Consider the following 18,235-nt stretch of genomic DNA (forward strand, 5'->3'; position numbering starts at 1 on the left):
CAGCATCCATGTTCATTTTGTGTAGCCAGGGCTGGAGTTATCTTTTTCAGGGCCCTGGACCAGGCTAAAATAAATTTAAGGGCATTTGCTATAGCTTTCCATTTACTCCCCACCCAACCCCATCCATGATGTTGGCCTAATCTATTTGTTTTAATTATGAATTTATGATCAGAGGACTCACAGTGGGATTCATGAGTGGAGTTAACATGCATCTGGGAAGTGAGAGTTCTACATGTATTCTCACTTTCCTGCATTTTTGTGTAACCATGTACTGTATGGTACCCGTACACATGGGTACGGGTGCACGGGTCCCTGACCATGAGTACGATGGTACGGGCACGGGTCCCAGGCCATGGGTGCGATGGTACGGGTACTGGTCCCAGGCCAGGGGTACGGGTCCCAGTCCATGAGTACGGGTACGGGTACGAAGTCAAAGTACGGCATGAGTACGGGTACGGGTCCGAAGCCACGGGTACGAGTATGGGTACGGGTACGGAAATTGGGACTCGAGTACAGGTACGGGTACGAGTACGGGTACTACAAGTCTGACCTATACAACATTAATTATAGAACTACCAAGTATCTGGTATCATGAGCATATAAATGTGAAGTGACTCGAAAAAAGACTCGACAAAATATATTTGACTCGACTCGACTCGACTCGACAGAAAGGACTGACTCGACTCGACTCGACTCGACTGACAACTTCAAATGACTCGACTCGACTCGGACTCGAAGGCTTCATGACTCGACTCGACTCGAGGGCTCAATGACTCGACTCGACTCGGACTCGACTTTCAGTGACTCGACTACAAGTCTGGTAGGTAGTCATCCCAATTTGTTTGAAACTTATTGACATAAGGCCAAATAAAAAAATAAACATGTTTCACGTCCCCTCCCGCTTCCTTTTTTGAGGTTTTCTCAAATAAATTTTTATTTTTGAAATTCAGTTATAACTTTTCAAAAAATATATCTAGGAAGTTGGGATGCTTTCTATAGCCTTGTTAAGATAACAAGAAACATTTTAGGAAGGTTTTGTTATCATTAGAGGGGGTGTAACTCTCAGAACAACAAATAAAAAAGGGCCTCCTCCTTTTTCCAGGCATTATTGTATGTACGGATTGTACGCTAAAACAGCTCTAAGTATGGGTATTTACACCAATTTTGCGATAAAAAATAGAAAATAAAAAGCCCCCTCTTCCTCCTTTTTTTCGAAAACCCGGACGTGAAACATGTTTTATTTTTTACTTGGCCTAATGAGAAATAGTGTCTAGTATAACAGCATTAAAACGTTCTTGAACTGGTGTTGAGTTTATTTGTTGTCATGATACGACAAACTTCAAGCATCAGCTTTGACAGGAAATTTGTGCCTCTGTCGCTTAGAAGAAACCTTGGACAACCATACCATCTCATTGTAAAAACAGTGGGCTATAGTACTAGCATCCATATTTTTTATTGGAACCCAAATTGGCCATCTTGTGCAGTGATCCGTGAAACACAAGACGTATCTACTGCCTGAAGTAGATATATGAAGTGGTCCTAAAATATCGACACTTACTCTCTCAAATGGTCCAGGAACTTCCATGGTCATTAACGGAGCAATTACTTTGTGCTTAGGTGTTTTCTACTAGCACATGAAACGCATGATCTAATCCAATTATCAATATCTTTGTACATACCTCTCCAAAAATATATTTTTCGAATACTGGCATAAGTTTTGTGAAATCCAAAATGAACAGCAAGGGCTTGATCATGATGAGCATTCAAAATTGTATCAATGTAACTATACAGTACATACAATTGTACAGTGGTCCTTTCAGGAAAATGACGTTTTGCTGGAGTGGACCAGATATGAAATAACCCACCTTCATGTAAGAAATAATGTTCAGACTCTAGCAGTATATTACGAGCTTCCTTGTTGTCATCTGGGAGATCGCCTATCTCAAGGTATCTGATCATCTTGGCTGCAAAGGAGTCTTTTCTTTGTTCCTGCTTAAAATCAGACAAATTAACACTATCATGAATGTGGGGTATATAAGTTTCAAACTTGTCCTCATTTCTGTCACTTAACCTTTTACCTTGTTGAAACCTAAGATTACGAATTGCACTGACATTTGGTTTTGTATGGCAAGGAAAAATATCATCATCTAGTGAACCAAACCCAAATGGAATCCAATTTAAAGGAATCCAATCCTTACTTTGACCTGACTTGACATCTACTTTGCTATGATTACTTGGCAATTCAATAGGAATTCGGCTAGTCCTGCCAGCAAGACTTCAGTAATATCATAAACATAAGGACATCTACGGACCTGAAGTCTTGCAGCGGTACATATGGATGCACTGTACGTTTAAGAAATCCAAACTTCAAGCATCAAGAAATATACCTTGTATTTGTCAGTTTTACCTCAGAGATGCTGTAGACCCTCTCTACACAGTGTAGAAACATCAAGTAGAATGCTGCTCAATATGATAAATCCAAATCATGAAAATCAAGACATTTTGCAGAGCAATATTTTGACCACTTTTGCACTAGTAAATTACTCCCAGAAAGATTGCAGGTTTTGCCAACTCAAGGAATTTTGAACCCACCCAAAAGATGAGATCAATGTAGATTAATTACCTCAACTTTGTGAGTATAGACTAGTACAGTGGGATTAAAATCATCCACGCACGCCCAACCCCTGGTACAATGGGATTAAAATCATCAGTGCATGCCCAAACTGTCCTTGAGAGAGTTCCTCAGCTACATCCTTAGAGCCCAAAATGAGCCCACATATTGTGATGTTTCTTATTTGTGGAATAGATAGCAGTATAGTGAACTGTAACTCTAGGTATGACGAGTTACAGTTACTGGAACTAGGAATTCGGCTAGAACTTAGTGATACATTTTAATGTATTCTACTTAACGCATCGGCATTTTGAATAGTACTACCTGGCCTATGAATTATTTCAAAGTCATACGATTGCAGTAGCAAAGCCCAACGTGCTAACCGACCTGTGACAGGTTTTCTTCCAAATATCCAACACAAAGCTTGATGATCCGTGACAATTTTGAACTTTGGACCATGCAGAAGGTAAGAAGAGTATTTGTTAACACCTTCAACGACCTAGAAGCATTAGCGGTCTTTAGGCGGCCTTTTTTTCTTCTTTTTTTTTTATCGCGCAACTGAAAATTTAATTCAAATCGTGCCAAAAACAACTCTAAATTCTCTTCTGGTTTGCCAGAATATGATTCTTTAAAATGCCCTTCATCTTTAGACATGGTGACTACCGGTGGTGACTCTTGTTCAAGCATTGGTTCAACAAGCGTGGCGTTATCCAAAATATCTGAACAAAAGACTGGGAAAGCGGCTAAAATTAGACTGCGGAACTCAGTCTTCCATGATAGTCGTCATTTATCATTTGGTCGTTATATGACTATCAGGGAGAGACTGAGTGGTTATGTAATGTACACGGAGGTGCATCCTTAACGTGTTGGTTACCGGTTTTTAATTCATCTTCGTTAGCAATTACGCACACTTACTATTGTACTGAAATTGTCTCTAGTCGTATATGAGGTGATTACGGTTTCTTCTTGTTGATTCCATATTGAAATCAGATGATTATTTCTTACACATTTTAGGTATGAAATCGGTGAGCACGCCGAATTGTTCACTCGCAGTCGTCCATGTTTATCGCGCAATGGAGGGGGAGGTCACAACAGGTCAGAATTAGCATATTCATGATATTACTAATTCCACTCGTCTGTAGGGGATTTAAGGGTAGACGAGGTGTTGTTGGTCGAAACAACCACAAAAATCGATTTTCATTCTCTAGATCAATAAATTATTGACAAATAACACCTTGATGTTTTGCAAAAGTTCATTCTACAAATTATATAATTTGAAAACTTGCTTAATTTATTGTTGTTAATGAGTTATGTACATTTTACAAAAGTGTTGTTGTTTCAGCCCTCTTTACAACATAACTCAAGAACCACAGGACCTACAAAATTATTTCTGTGATATTTGAATTCTTCTACACGCTCGCAAGGAAATGAGCAATGCAATTTTTGCCAAAGCTCATTATCATTCGCAAGATGTTGTGAACTACCAAATCGCAACACTTTAAAATAGTGTATTACCTTAATTGACTTGATTGACAAATCACCCAGACGGCGTAGGGCGATCCCAATTATACAGATTTTCCTGCTTGCAAGATGTAGCCTATATAAATATCGAGAATATTTTCAGGTTTGCAAATTGGGATCCGAAATATTTGACACCCGGGGGGGGGGGGGTTCTCAGTACAAATGCCATACGGGGACGTGGCGCAAATATGGGTAGCATTTTCAGCCTTTTGGTATATCAATGACCCCTTTTTCAAAGCCTATTTTGGTATATAAATGGGTCCTTTTTTCAAAATTTTCTCAGTTTTTTTCGGAAAATAGCTCAATTTTTCCTTAATCGAGCAAAAAATTTCAACATTTTCCCAAAATGTTTGGAACATTTGTAAAAACTACGACAATTTGGGTTAAATTTGGGCGAAAATTTTGACTTTAGGTATATAAATGGGTCCAAATTTCTTGAAAAATTGGTATATTTGGGTCCGAACTGTTGCCGTTTGAAATTTACAGTGACCTTTTAATCGGTCTCCTTGAGTGCTACAGGAGCGGAGCACCCCGGGCGGAGCACTAGGAGAGTACTTTTACTGTACTCTAATGTTGTAATTATTGTTACACCAATTAAGGTAGACCACCAATAAATATCTCTCCTCAGCTTTTAGTATTGGCCAGCAATCGCTTTCCCCAAACGGCAAAGCCTGCAGCTGCTCAAATGGCGTACGGAAATACGGAATAAAGGTTTCAGAGCAGCGAAATAAACTTGTTCAGTTTTGTTATTTTTCATTTAAATCCCTTCAAAAAAAAAAAGAAAAAAACCCAGAAATGTGAAGTAGGCCTATAAGCAAGTTAGGGCTGAAATTATTAAAATGAACCCCACAATGGCACTCAGCGCTCGGTAAAGTTCAAGACTGTCAGTGCATCGAGTTGTAAAAAAAGGGATGTTTGAAGGTAGGACCATCATTATTTTGTGTATAGTGCCCTTCGGCGCACCAATTCAGAATTTACCACGGATGCCCTACTTGCGGCCCTTATATACCCCTATAATAGGCCAACATGTAAGTTTAATAGTTCCCTCGGTACCCCAGGCCCATTTCCGTTTTAAATTTCAGTACCCTGGAAAATAACTCAATCAAAGGTGACATAAAAGATCTGTTAGAAAATCGCAGCCAGCCCCCATTGCCGCAAAAGCATGTAGCATACCTATTAAGAAGTGGTAGGGTCCACAGAGACCCGGATTGAAGAAGGTCATCACATGACCATCAGTGTTGAATTATTTGGCAGCTTCGCCGAACAGTGCGATCACGGCAAAAATATGAAACTACAAATTCGTCTTTGAACAGAAAGGATTCCGCAGATAATGGTAAATTTAGGATCATTGTAGACTATGAAGTCATTAGATAGTCGATCTTTATGTTTTGGTGTGTTACATGTTGTTACAAAATAGGAATTTCATTAACAAAACTCACAAGCAATCTCAACAACTTCCACATGGAGTAATTCGTGTTGTTTATCAGGGTCATAGGTCATACGACACATATTTTGTGTCTTTCCGCCCCTCGGAAAATGGCTTCTATAGTTAGTGACTAGGCTAAAATAGCAATGAATACACTGCAACGAATTATTATTTCCATCTATATTTCATTTACGTGTGGCAACAGACGATGGAAATAATTATAACCAACATTCTTGTGGGCTATACTCATACCCAGTACAAATAATAATTTCGATAAACAAGGCCTACAGGATAATGCCACGCCCGTAAAACACAATGTTTAAAATAAATAAAATTACATACCCAATTATGCCGAAATATGCTGAGTAGACTGCGAGCTGGCCGGTACTACACGACAAAGATAGCCCATAATAATACATCCAAGCAATGAATGAATAGTGCGGTGAACTGCATTGAATAATAATACTGAATGGATAGTCCACGGAACAAAGCTCACTGCAAAGACGCGCGAAATTTAAACAAGTGGACACGTGGTACTGTCGATTAAGAATTAATGAAAAGAAAACCACGGATTCTCCACCAATTTATTATGACGTTAAACGCCAAAAAGAGGAAACCGAGATCAAACACAAAATAACTAGCTGAAACCAATAAATTAATTTCTTTGCAATATATTTAATTCTTATTTCAAGTTACTACAAATCAAATTGATTATGTATAAAATGTACTCACAAATTAAAGACGTGTTCTCGACCAGCCAGCTCACAATTCACTGACATATTTTTTAACGCATGCGTGTTCGTCAATACAGCTTTAGTCTCCACCACCTTCGCAACACGGTACGTGGAGTGTCCGGAATCATACTGACGGCGGAGGAGACTAGCTGGTCAGACAGTTTACTTTTATGAAGCATATAATACATGAACAATCGCCGTCATTTGATCGAATTACTACAGAATATATTGTATATTCAAAATATAATTTTAATATTGTAAACCTATTAACTTATATATTTGTGTACTAAAGTATAAGGACACGTGAATAAAATCATGTCGAAGACAAAATGGCCGCTAATCCGCCTATTGTCTAGACCTAGGATACATATTTCAAAAGAGGGCAGCAGACTAGGATGCTTATCCCTTCCTCTTTATCCCCGGGGCAGTCTTTGCCAAGCTGGATTAGTCGTCAATGCGCCGACTCATAAATAGTTAAAAAGGTTAGGTTATCGAGGTCATGGTGTCGCCATCCGATTATAATGAAATCGGGAACGGGGCTCCATAACACATTATGTCACGTAAACAGCTGAATGTTGGCTAAGAAAAATTGACATTCGCAGAGGTACTTGTAGAGGGTACATAATATCAATGTCATGAAAAGAACAGTTATATTTTGTTAACATTAACTTAGATTATTATCAGCATGTAACCTTTTTTGGACACCCGCACTAGTGGAAATTGTAAAATGAGAATTCTTTCAAAGCGATGAGAATTGGACAAAACTATGAGAATTGAAATTTTTTCATCCAAATGAATGAGAAATACTAATTCACCTGTCAACAACCTGTCACAGATGGTCGTTTGACACTGAAATTAATGTAAACGTCAATTTTCTCATAAGGAATTATTATGATTACTTTGTTTTGATGCAAAACACCTACATTGCGTTAATTATGTCCAAATAGGTGATCGAATGTAAAATCTAAAGAAGCCATAACCAGTATCTTGAGACTTTGCTAATTTTAATTTATAATATCACGGATTTCATTATAGATCATAATTTTTAAAAACAAATTTAAATCGATAAACTGCGCCGTCGTAGGTGTCATCCGAGATTTTAAAAAGGGATAAAGAACAAAATTTTAAAGGAAAAAAAAAATCGGCGACAATTGGACTCGAACTCTAGACCTCGTGATCGCAAGGCATTAACGAAACCACTACACTGCAGTAGGGCCGTTGTCAGTCGTGCAGAGTTATTTATAATAAGAATAACAGGTTGATGGCCGAACGGTCGACACAAACAGTGTTAAAAGAAATTAATGTAATTTTCTTTATTTAAATTGTGTCCACCGTGAGAAAAGTGCACGAATCAAAATTTCAAGTTTATTTTCTTAACCCTAAATACATTGCCAACACATATATTCGTAGTAAACCGATATAATTATGTCTATTTGAGACGTTTCAGTTCAGTTTTGTATCACGCCACGGGCCATACGTACATTGAATAACTTAATATACATTACAAATCGATTAAATGTTCATAGAGTTCCTCGTGTTGCAGCGGATCTGACTTGTAAACTATAGGCTATATTATTGAGGGTCATGGGTTCGAATCTTCTGTAGTGCTATTTTTTTTATATTATTGTTACTTTTCCTCTTCTCTTCTATAAGATATGTTTAAAAACCTTTTTTATCTCAACTTATTTATTCAATTTATACAACTGCATTATTGGTATATATTTATACCAAAGATCTATGAGTGGATTGGAAGGTGAGCGGGTCTTTTGGTGAATCTCAATTCTTTCTTTCTTTCTTTCTTTCTTTTTGTTTCTTTTTTTTCTTCGCATTGCCAATTTACACTTCTTCTGTATTGCATAATTATTAAAATGTATTTATATGAAATATTAAATGAATAAATCTTGATTGATTGATTTTCTATTTCCATGTATCAATGCTTGGGTTTGAACATGTTCAATTTTGGTGTTTTTTTTAATATATGTTATTATAGAAATGCAAAGGCCTAATAACTGCATATGCATATTTCGCAACCTCGGTTCAATAAAACCGTCCATATGAAGTTCGCCATAGGATATTTTATTTGTATAATTTCCAGGCTTTTTTGAATCCCCCCCCCCCCCCTCTAACCAATGTTGGAGCCAAGATATACATGATATAGAACATTTAAAAAAATGCGGTGTTTGGTATACAACATTGAATAAGGGGGCAGGGGGGGTCATTGAACCGTGGATGTGTCACAGCAAATTTGCACTTGATTGTAGCTATATACACTACAGAACGTCAGGATGACGGTTGAAACTTAAATTTCCTCATTTAAAACAATGTGACAGGTGGTTGCCCGGGGTGGTTGACACGCTAATTAGTTTTTCTCATTCATTTGGATGAGAAAATCTCAATTCTCATACTTTTGTCCAATTCTCATCGTTTTGAAAGAATTCTCATTGCAATTTTTCTACTAGTGCCGGTAAATTGCAATCGAGGTCAATCGTGCTGTGCCAGTGCTATAATTATGTCTATTTCATGTATCAGTAGACGAACGCACAGGTTATTACCAATATTTGTACAAACTTACTCCCAAACGTATTTCAAAATATCGCCATGACCGCAGAATTTATTGATATCATCAGTAATACATAATATCTACCACAAAAATATAAACACGTGCTAATAATAAAGAAGAGAAAGATGATTTGTTCCAAAGTAAAGATGATATTATACTGATGTTAATTGTGTGCATTTTAGAGCATCGACGACGTAGTAGGGTGAGATACAGAACGAATTGTTTCCGTTTGGTCTCCTCCAAGTTTGCAGAAGCAAAAGGCATCACGAAATGCTTTACGGTAAAGAGAACTCGTCACATTGTAGACAAAAGGATTGATTAGACCATTGACAAAGAGCATTGCACGGCTGAGAGATAATATAGCGTTGTATTGGTCAGGGGTTAATATACCTTCCCCAGATATAGTCACGATGATGGCGTCTATTGATGCAATCCGACTCCAAATCTATGAACATAATCATGGTTATTATACTTATTAGATTCTAAGCTTAGTTTCAATTAAAGCTAACCCTTTGCTTTAGTAAGGGGGTGTACCTAAAATATTTTTCTCGGTGCCCTAAAGTACTCAAACGAGCTCAAAATCACGATCTGTATTTTATACATATTTTACGAGGGCGCCCTAACATAATGACGTCATGGTGACGTTGCGTGAACAATGTTTACTTTGGTCATTCTAGTATTACTGCATAGAGGGTTTCATTAGAACAGTAGGCCGATAGGGGATTGACAGTAAAATGAAACGGGGTTGTACGACACCTCCCTTAAAGCCATGTTGAAACATCTCCATAATAATAGATTATTATTTCTTTTCCATAAAATGTTAGCTTTTACTGTCAGATATGTCCCTTTAATTTTGAGCCGAACAACTATGTCAGATATGTCCCCTTTTAATTTTGAGCCGAACAACTGAGGTAAAGCAAAGAAAATTGGGGTTTACTACCAGCGCCAATGCGTGTTACTCCGTCAGTTGTGCTACGGTACGATCCTTTGATGTGTTTGCCTGTATACATGACCGTCCCGCACGTCGTGTACGTACTGTGTTATGAACATCGCATACGTGTTCGACCAATATTTCCATCGTAATAATAAGCCGTCTTAGTTTATTCAAAATCTCGGATTTTGACGAAACTACAGCACCTAATGTCTTGATATTTGCAGGGTATCTGAGTTTACTAATGTACATTACAATCGTGTAAAAATCAGAATTTAAAAAATATATTGCGAGCATCCTCCTCAGCAAATGTTACAATATGACTTTAACGCGTGCAACCAACAAAACAACGTCAGTAAAACAATGGTTTAAAAAGTAGAATAACACAGAACATCAAAAAGTGAAACTGGTATCGTGTTGTTCATCATAATAGTGCTGTTTACTGTTCGTGCGAAACATTTGCCATACTGCATGTGCAATATCCATTGATGTGCTTCATTCTCTCCATATTTTAAATGCTAGATCGTATTTTTATTATTGTATATTCAAATTATCTTTTATGGTGTTCATGTATTTTATGATTGTAAAATGTTCAGCGCCTTGAGATTTTAATGCAATGCGCTTTATAAGAATAAAATATTATTATTATTGGTAGTAGTAATATCAATTTAAAAAGAAGACAATAATAGGAAAACAAAAATCAGTATCTAAGAAAAAATAACAACTCACCTGGCATATGAAGAAGATGGCGCCATTAATGATCAGCATCTTAGCTACCTGATTTCTGAATCTCGATGCTTGCGTTGCAGCCACCCCGTCACCCTCTTGCTTCCCTAGTTGTTCGTCCCCCGTGCTAAGAGCATAAAGGATCCTGGTATACATGTAGATGTTCCACACCAATGCAATGAAGAATGGTACCGACTTACATAACTCGCAAAACACAACAATCTTTGGATGAATTGGCTGACAGAACTGAATGACATCAGGAAGATGTTGAAAATCGTCACCTTCAGGCCATAATACACAATAGCGGGTGTGCTTCCCTGTGGAAACAAACAAACACACACACGTAATATTTCTAAGCTATGAAAATTACACCGTACGTACCCATTACATCTTGCACAAGGGATCAAGCTTAAGGGGGTACTACACCCATTGATTTTTTTTTTTGCATTTTGTAGCATTTTGTGAAGAAATTAAAAAAAAATTGGACAAAGTGGTATGCAAAATGAAGGGCAAATCTTCTCGTTTTATTGGTGGCATCGGTATCAATGTAGCTTACATGCTTTTGAAGATAGAAGCCAAAAGGAGGTACATCACTGATGATTTAAATTCACTTCATTTTGGAAAGCTTACTATCAACGGATTTCGTTAAAATTTTGGATATGTGTTGCTAACACATTAGGGAAATAATGTTGATATGTAAAATTGGAATAAGTGGTCCCTGATTTCTTTTATGACTTCATGAACTTGGTGCTCCACAACTATCAAAAAACGAACCGGTTAAAATGCTTCTATTTTCAATGTCGAGCTATATTTTGTATTTTGAACTTGCAACACTATGTCACTGAAACTTAATTAAACCATAGGTAACAGGTTACCACAATTACACTACAGCAATGTTGTAAAAGATTGTATTTTTGTCATCTATACCACCATATTATGTAGTTTTCCGTAAGCTTCATTTTTGTGATTTTGGTAACTATTTTATATTTATTTGCCCAATCCAACTCAACCTCACCTCACCTCACCTCACCAGGCTGTGTTCGACCATTGTTGGACGTAGCCCTCTTCATGATTCTTCCACTGTTCTCTGTCTCTTGCATTTCTTGTCCATGTAGGTCCCATGTAGGCAGTAATGTCATCACGCCACCTCCTCTTCTGTCTTCCTCTTGATCTTTTCCCTGTTCTTGGTTGCCATTCTGTAAGCCGTTTAGTCCATCTGTTATCTTCCCTTCGTGCAAGGTGACCTGCCCATCTCCATTTCGCTTCTTTGAGTTTCACCATAATGTCTTTGACTTGAGTTTGACGTCTTATTTCAGTGTTCTTAATTTTATCCCTTAAGGTAATGTGAAGCATCTTCCTTTCCATTGCTCTTTGGGCTGTTTGTAATTTCTGTTCCAGGTTCTTGGTTGTTGTCTATGTTTCTGCCCCATATGTCATTGTTGGCAATACACACTGGTTGAACATTCTACTTCTCAGATACATTGGTAACTTTTTGTCACATAGAATGTCCTTGAATCTTCCAAAGCAACTCCAACCTGCCTTTATTCTGATCAAAGCTTCTTCCCTGGTGTTGTCCTCCATCTTCACTGTTTGGCCGAGATATTTGTAACCATCCACCTTTTCGATAACATCGCCTTCAACTTCAATGACATCCTCTGACTGGTAGTTTGTCATATATTTTGTTTTGCCCTTGTGTATGTTCAGTCCAATCTTTTTACTTCCTTTATTCAGATCATTTAACTGGACCTCCATATCCTTTACTGATCTTGTCACCAAAGCTACATCATCTGCGAATCTCAGATCTGTTAGCTTCTCGCCATCTATGTTGATCCCTCTCTCCTGTAGGTTCAGCTTTCTGAATATATCTTCCATTGCTGTAGTGAATATTTTGGGGGATATTGTGTCTCCCTGTCTCACACCACGCTGAATTTGGATTGTTTTTGAAACATCGTTTTCAATGTGGATTTTGGCTGTGGCATTTGTGTATATGTCCTCGAGAATTTGGACATAACCTTCGTTGACTCCAACTTTACGTAGTGCTGTAAAGAGGTCTTTATGTTCCACTGAGTCAAAGGCCTTCTCATAGTCTATATATCCAATGCATAGCTTCAAATTATATTCATTTGCCTTCTCAATAAGTTGGTTGATGGCATGCAGATGGTCTACTGTTGAATATCCACTTCTGAAGCCTGCCTGTTCTCTTGGTTGGTTTTCATCAAGCACTCCTTTAATTCTGTTCTGTATTATCCTTGTGAAAATTTTGTAAACATGTGATAACATAATCCAACTCAACTAGGCAATCTAAATTGTACTCACCATTTACATTCCAAGGTATTTTAGTATATCCACCTCACACATTTCCATTATATATCCAGTAACAGACAAAATATCAAAATTGATGCCTCATTATGACATGTATGATATCACAGACTATCACATATTCATAATTGATGCCTGAATTTGACCTGAACCAATTGACCTATAACCTGACCTTTGATGACCTTATAGCCTTTTTTAATCTCTTTTCCTAACAACATATCATAGAAGATACATACATGGTGTGGTATTAATTGTCTATGTGGAAGAGATTATTTAGGCCTATTTAATTTATTCAGTGTTAGAATCAGTGAGTATATTTCTATAGATAGTATAACAAAGGATTTAATGTATTCTATTCATGTATTCTACTTGGACATGTTCAATAGGATAAATTATGGTTTGTTATGAAACACACATCTCAATTACCAGGATACAGTAAACAAAAAAATATATAGGGCTAAAATGATTTTCTAAAATGGTTTAAAACCACTTTTTATGTAGAGATATTTTATAAGTTCAGGACATGAGATGATGAACATATTTATATACTTTATAAATTTGCAACAAAAAAAAGAAGATGGGTACTGATGAAAATCGGGGTATTAAATCGCCTTAATGAGACCTATGCCAATAGTGACTTATGAAAGTCTTTTAAACTCCGGGCTATTATTTGATGCGCGTATATTGGGGTGTGGGGTCGCGAGACGCGAGCCCCGTGGTAAAAGCAGGGGCGGCCAAAGGGAAGCGGCGACAGGAGAAGAGGGGGCGCCAAAAAGAATTATTAAAGAAAAGAGGGTTTGAAAATTGTGAAACAAATGGAATTATACATACAAATTCTTGTTTTTAGGTTGCCATTGCATCTATTATCCTTTTTATTATTATTATTATTATTATTATTATTATTATTATTATTATTATTATTATTATTATTATTATTAATATTATTATTATTATTATTATTATTATTATTATTATTCACTTTTTCAAACCACGGAAAAAATAGGGTCAACCTTTTCGGGCTGTTGAAGAGGACGGCAAAATTCACCTTTTCTCCAGTGGTAGGGACGGCCTGAGTCCACCACTGCTATAAGCATAGTGGCCGGTGACAAGAAATGAACAAGATATAATATATAAAATATATAAACATATTTTATACGTTTTTTAAAAGTATGGTTACGAGCAAACTAAAAGAGCACATGTGAGAACTTTGGCATTGCATTGATGTAATGACACAATTTAATTCTCATCGTTTTGTCCAATTCTCATCGCTTCTGAAAGAAACAATTTTGAAAAGGAACAACTTAACAAGAATGGTAAATCATGGAATGTCATCTTTGATGTAAATTAAATGTTTAAATCAACGAAATTATGTGATCTCAGCTTTTTTTTGTTGTAAGTGGGAGGACTAAAGGCCATAAAATTTGTAAGCGCTCTTTAGCAAAGTCATAGTCATCTTGTTGCACATGATTTGCAATTCAAATTGGCCATTGCTCATTGAAATGAATCTAGTATATGGACAATATAAGTGTGCTCCTTAATTTAAAGACATAAAATTTGACAAATATTGTAAGGAACACTTGTGGTTTTTACTTTTATAACCTACATTAAATTGTGCTGGGATAGGTCGCTTTTAACAGATTTACCACATTCGTATAAACATTGATTTGCGTTATACATGTTATATGTTGATGTAATGAAAAAAAAGTGTTTTTAGGGGGAAGTGTTAGCTTTAGTTCGATATAAACAAATTCTGATTGGATTAAGAGAACAATTGAGGTGTTGACAAAAACCAATCACAGATGCCTATTTTCCACTAGATCTCATAATGCTATGCACTCGAACGTGTAGTATAATTACAGACTGCGTAGAGGCTAGACTCGCTGTGCTTGGAAATGTGTACTAGAGTGTATCGAGGTGGAAACTGTGCGTAGATACATTTATAAGAGAATCGTTTTGTAGCCAAACCTTTTCATATGGCTCGGATAGCGACGTTTTCACGTATTTTTGTGGGACCTGATAGCACATCAGACATTTTGAAATTTAACAATCCTCGAAGTAAACTTTATAAATCTAATGATATGTACTTAAAGTGTATGTAGCTGGGATAAAAAGCCGACAATCAATTGAAAACTTTGACTATTCGTATAGAAGATATACATTTTTACCCAAAAAGGCCCCCCAAATTTTCAATTGATCGTCGGTTTTTAATTCCAGATACATACATATTATTATATTTAAATTTCAAAGTACAGACCTCTCCGTTACTAATAGTCTCACTTACGATCATTGGGTATACTGATCATCAGACGGATAAATTTGTAATGATTTCAACTTAACAGAAATGCATATACATGTATATACATTCTGTGGTGTCAAAACATGACAAACAAGCCAACCAGCACAGCCTCTACTCCAAAAGTAGTCGAGCGAAAAGAAACTATATACATGGGCTCTTTCAATCTCGCACTTATTTCGGGAATATGCATGACATGGGTAGTACATGTACAATAATTTATGATAGATATAATGTGCATACGTGAGACAAACATGTACGATTATTAACAAGGGTTAATGTAATAAAAAAGTGATGATATAATAGTACAAATGACAAGGACAGGTTAAAAATGTGACGTGTCATGTCAAAAGCAGACACTTTTGGGCAGGATCGTAAATGGAAAAATAGCCAAAAATCTGCCCGGGGTGATTTTTTCACAATTTGGGTTTGTTGCGAATTTGTGATGTTATCAATGTTAAAAATATTATCTGATAGTTTCAGACCCAAATATAAATGGCATCTTGTATTTTTTGAGACATTTTTCAAGGTAATGCCTACTCTCAACATTGTCAATAATATTTTTAAAAGGTTGATATCTCAATTTCCAATTTTATAATACCTTAACTTACGAACTCAATATCTTCGCTTAGGAATGTCTGATTACATTGGGAAAAACGGCATTGTGGAGCAAAATATCTCTATATTTAAGATATGTAAAAACCTCAAAATTGATAACCTGCCCAAAAGTGTATTTTTTTGACATGACACGTCACAAATGCTTACCAAAAATGAGTGTTGCTCCTAAACTAACTATAATGCTAAGTATCCAGCATATCGCAAGTAGTTTGCGGGTTCGACTCTTTGAATTCATACCACGATGTCCAAGTGGATTAACGATGGCTTGATACCGCTCAAAAGTTACAAGAGTTACGATACATATAGCTAAAATAAACGTAGTGTAAATGGGAGCTACAAGTAAAAAGCAACCCAGTGACGAATTCACAAAAGTGTCATAGCGGACAGGAGATGACAGTAGCGTGTAAAGTATACCAACTGCATTTACCCCAACGTAAAATATATCCGCACACGCCAAGTGCGACAGGTAGGTATTTGTTATTGTATGCATTCGCTTAATTCGAAAGACAACGTAGAGAAAACCTCCATTACCAATCAAACACAGAACAAAAGTTATAGGGTAAATATAACCGATGATAATTTCTTCACTTGGTGTGTAAAGTAGAGATTTGGCGACTATTTCGTTGGTTAAATTCCAGATAGGAAGAGACCCATCTTTACATTCTTCCATCATGATGATTTGAAGACAACGCCCCTCGGGATACGGTCAGTTCAAATACTTTATATGAAATGAATGCCTATCAGCACTATCCTTGATATTTCGCACAAAGACTAATTAATTTACGCTCTACCACGTGTACCGTTCCGGACCTACTTTCAATTTCTAAGAGTAAAGCTTCATATTGATATAGTGGCTTAAGCAATCATGGGAATGTTCTATAATGAATTTGTATATTGTGACCTATTATTTTAAATGAGAAATAAATTAAAGGAAGAGCCAACGTTGAAATCAATTTTAATTTCATATTGTTCAGATCGGATACAACACCCTTGCAGGAAAGTAGCTCCTGTGTCAAATCAATCAGGTCTATTCAATTAAATCTTTAATCATAACAAAGAAAAGTATTTTCCCCACCTATTTTAAGAGTCTGAAACTTATAACTTTTATATACAACTGCTATAAAGGAGAGAAAAATCAGTTTTAATAAAATCTTTGCTAAATGTGGCTATTTTGAGAAATGGGCAAAGTGCCAAAAGCCCTTCCCTGTAGTAATTCAATGGGATTTTGAGATGACAAAACATTGCATAAGTCAAAAACGCTTTTTTGGAAAAAATTAAAACTTGGCAAGTAAGGTTTTCTCATCAATACACACATCCTATATCATTTTCAAGGAATTCTGTGCATGACACCGTAGCCGATAAAGCCACCTTAAATCTTGTTCGCACCTTTACAAGGGGTAGACACTAGTATAATCAAAATACTAACAAATGGCAAGGACATTTTCCAAAAACCTTTTATCATGAAATGTAAGAAATATCTCATATTATTTGGGTAATTAAAATTTAAAATGTATGCAAATAGCGCCCTCAATTTGCACACAGATGTACAGTTTATAGAATAAAAATTACCACAAAAAGCAGATAAATATGAACGATTTCATATAGAAACAAACTGCTATGTTAAAAAAAATAGCTAAAAAATATTGTGTATATCAGTGTATTAACTGTTGGTATTGTCCAAGTCTCCTTCAAATTGTAAGATTGACACACGTACACATACTATATTAATCTCTGCCAGTTTCATTAGAAGTCCTTATGATTTGTGGGATACGTAGACTCCGCCCTACCCCGTTGGCCACCATTGAGCAAAACGGTATTTCTATTGAAAATAAATGTGAATATTTTTTGTCACTTTAAATTAATTAATACCAACGAAATTCATTTAAGGGGTGGGGTATGAACGTTTGGACAGTATTTATTGTGGGACATTGGAGCACATCAGACATATCGAATTGCATTCTGAATACGAAGAATGTCCTTCTGATATCAAATAATTTTGATTTTTTGAAATTCGCAATGTAATAGACATTTTATGGCAAATGATTAAAAATTGATATTTTTGATATTTAACCGTACTCGAAGTAAACTTTATAAATCTGATGATTTATACTTAAAGTGTATGTAGGTAGGATGAAAAGCCGACGATCAATTGAAAATTTTGACCTTTCGTATTTTTTCCCCAAAACACCCAAAAAAATTAGGTCTTTTGGGGAAAAAAATCCATATCTTCAATTTGAAAGGTCAAAATTTTCAATTGATCGTCGGCTTTTCCTCCCAGCCACATACACATTAAGAATATATCATTAGATTTATAATATTAAAAGATGAAGATCAAGGATGTGGTTGATGAGATTTGTAATTGATGTTCTATAAAAAGTCGAAGAACAAGGATGTAATGTTAATTTTAGGAAAGTGTTAAAGTGAATCGTTTCATATAAAAAGATGAAGATCAAGGATGTGGCGGATGAGATTTGTCATTGATGTTCTATAAATAGT

At 36.2% G+C, this 18,235-nt stretch overlaps 1 protein-coding gene across 1 annotated transcript; it reads right to left on the reverse strand.

Moving 5' to 3' along the window:
* Positions 1–9,029: 9,029 nt before the first annotated feature.
* On the reverse strand, positions 9,030–16,412 carry LOC140157827 (pyroglutamylated RF-amide peptide receptor-like). Its single transcript, XM_072181075.1, has 3 exons — positions 15,887–16,412; positions 10,513–10,826; positions 9,030–9,297 (listed from the first exon to the last, which is right to left on the reverse strand). Exons 1-3 carry the CDS (start codon positions 16,410–16,412, stop codon positions 9,031–9,033), a joined length of 1,107 nt encoding a protein of 368 aa, XP_072037176.1. The 3' UTR covers position 9,030.
* Between the last annotated feature and the right edge of the window lie 1,823 nt (positions 16,413–18,235).

The sequence above is a fragment of the Amphiura filiformis genome, chromosome 7 (genome assembly GCF_039555335.1).
Source record: "Amphiura filiformis chromosome 7, Afil_fr2py, whole genome shotgun sequence".
NCBI classification, from domain to species: domain Eukaryota; kingdom Metazoa; phylum Echinodermata; class Ophiuroidea; order Amphilepidida; family Amphiuridae; genus Amphiura; species Amphiura filiformis.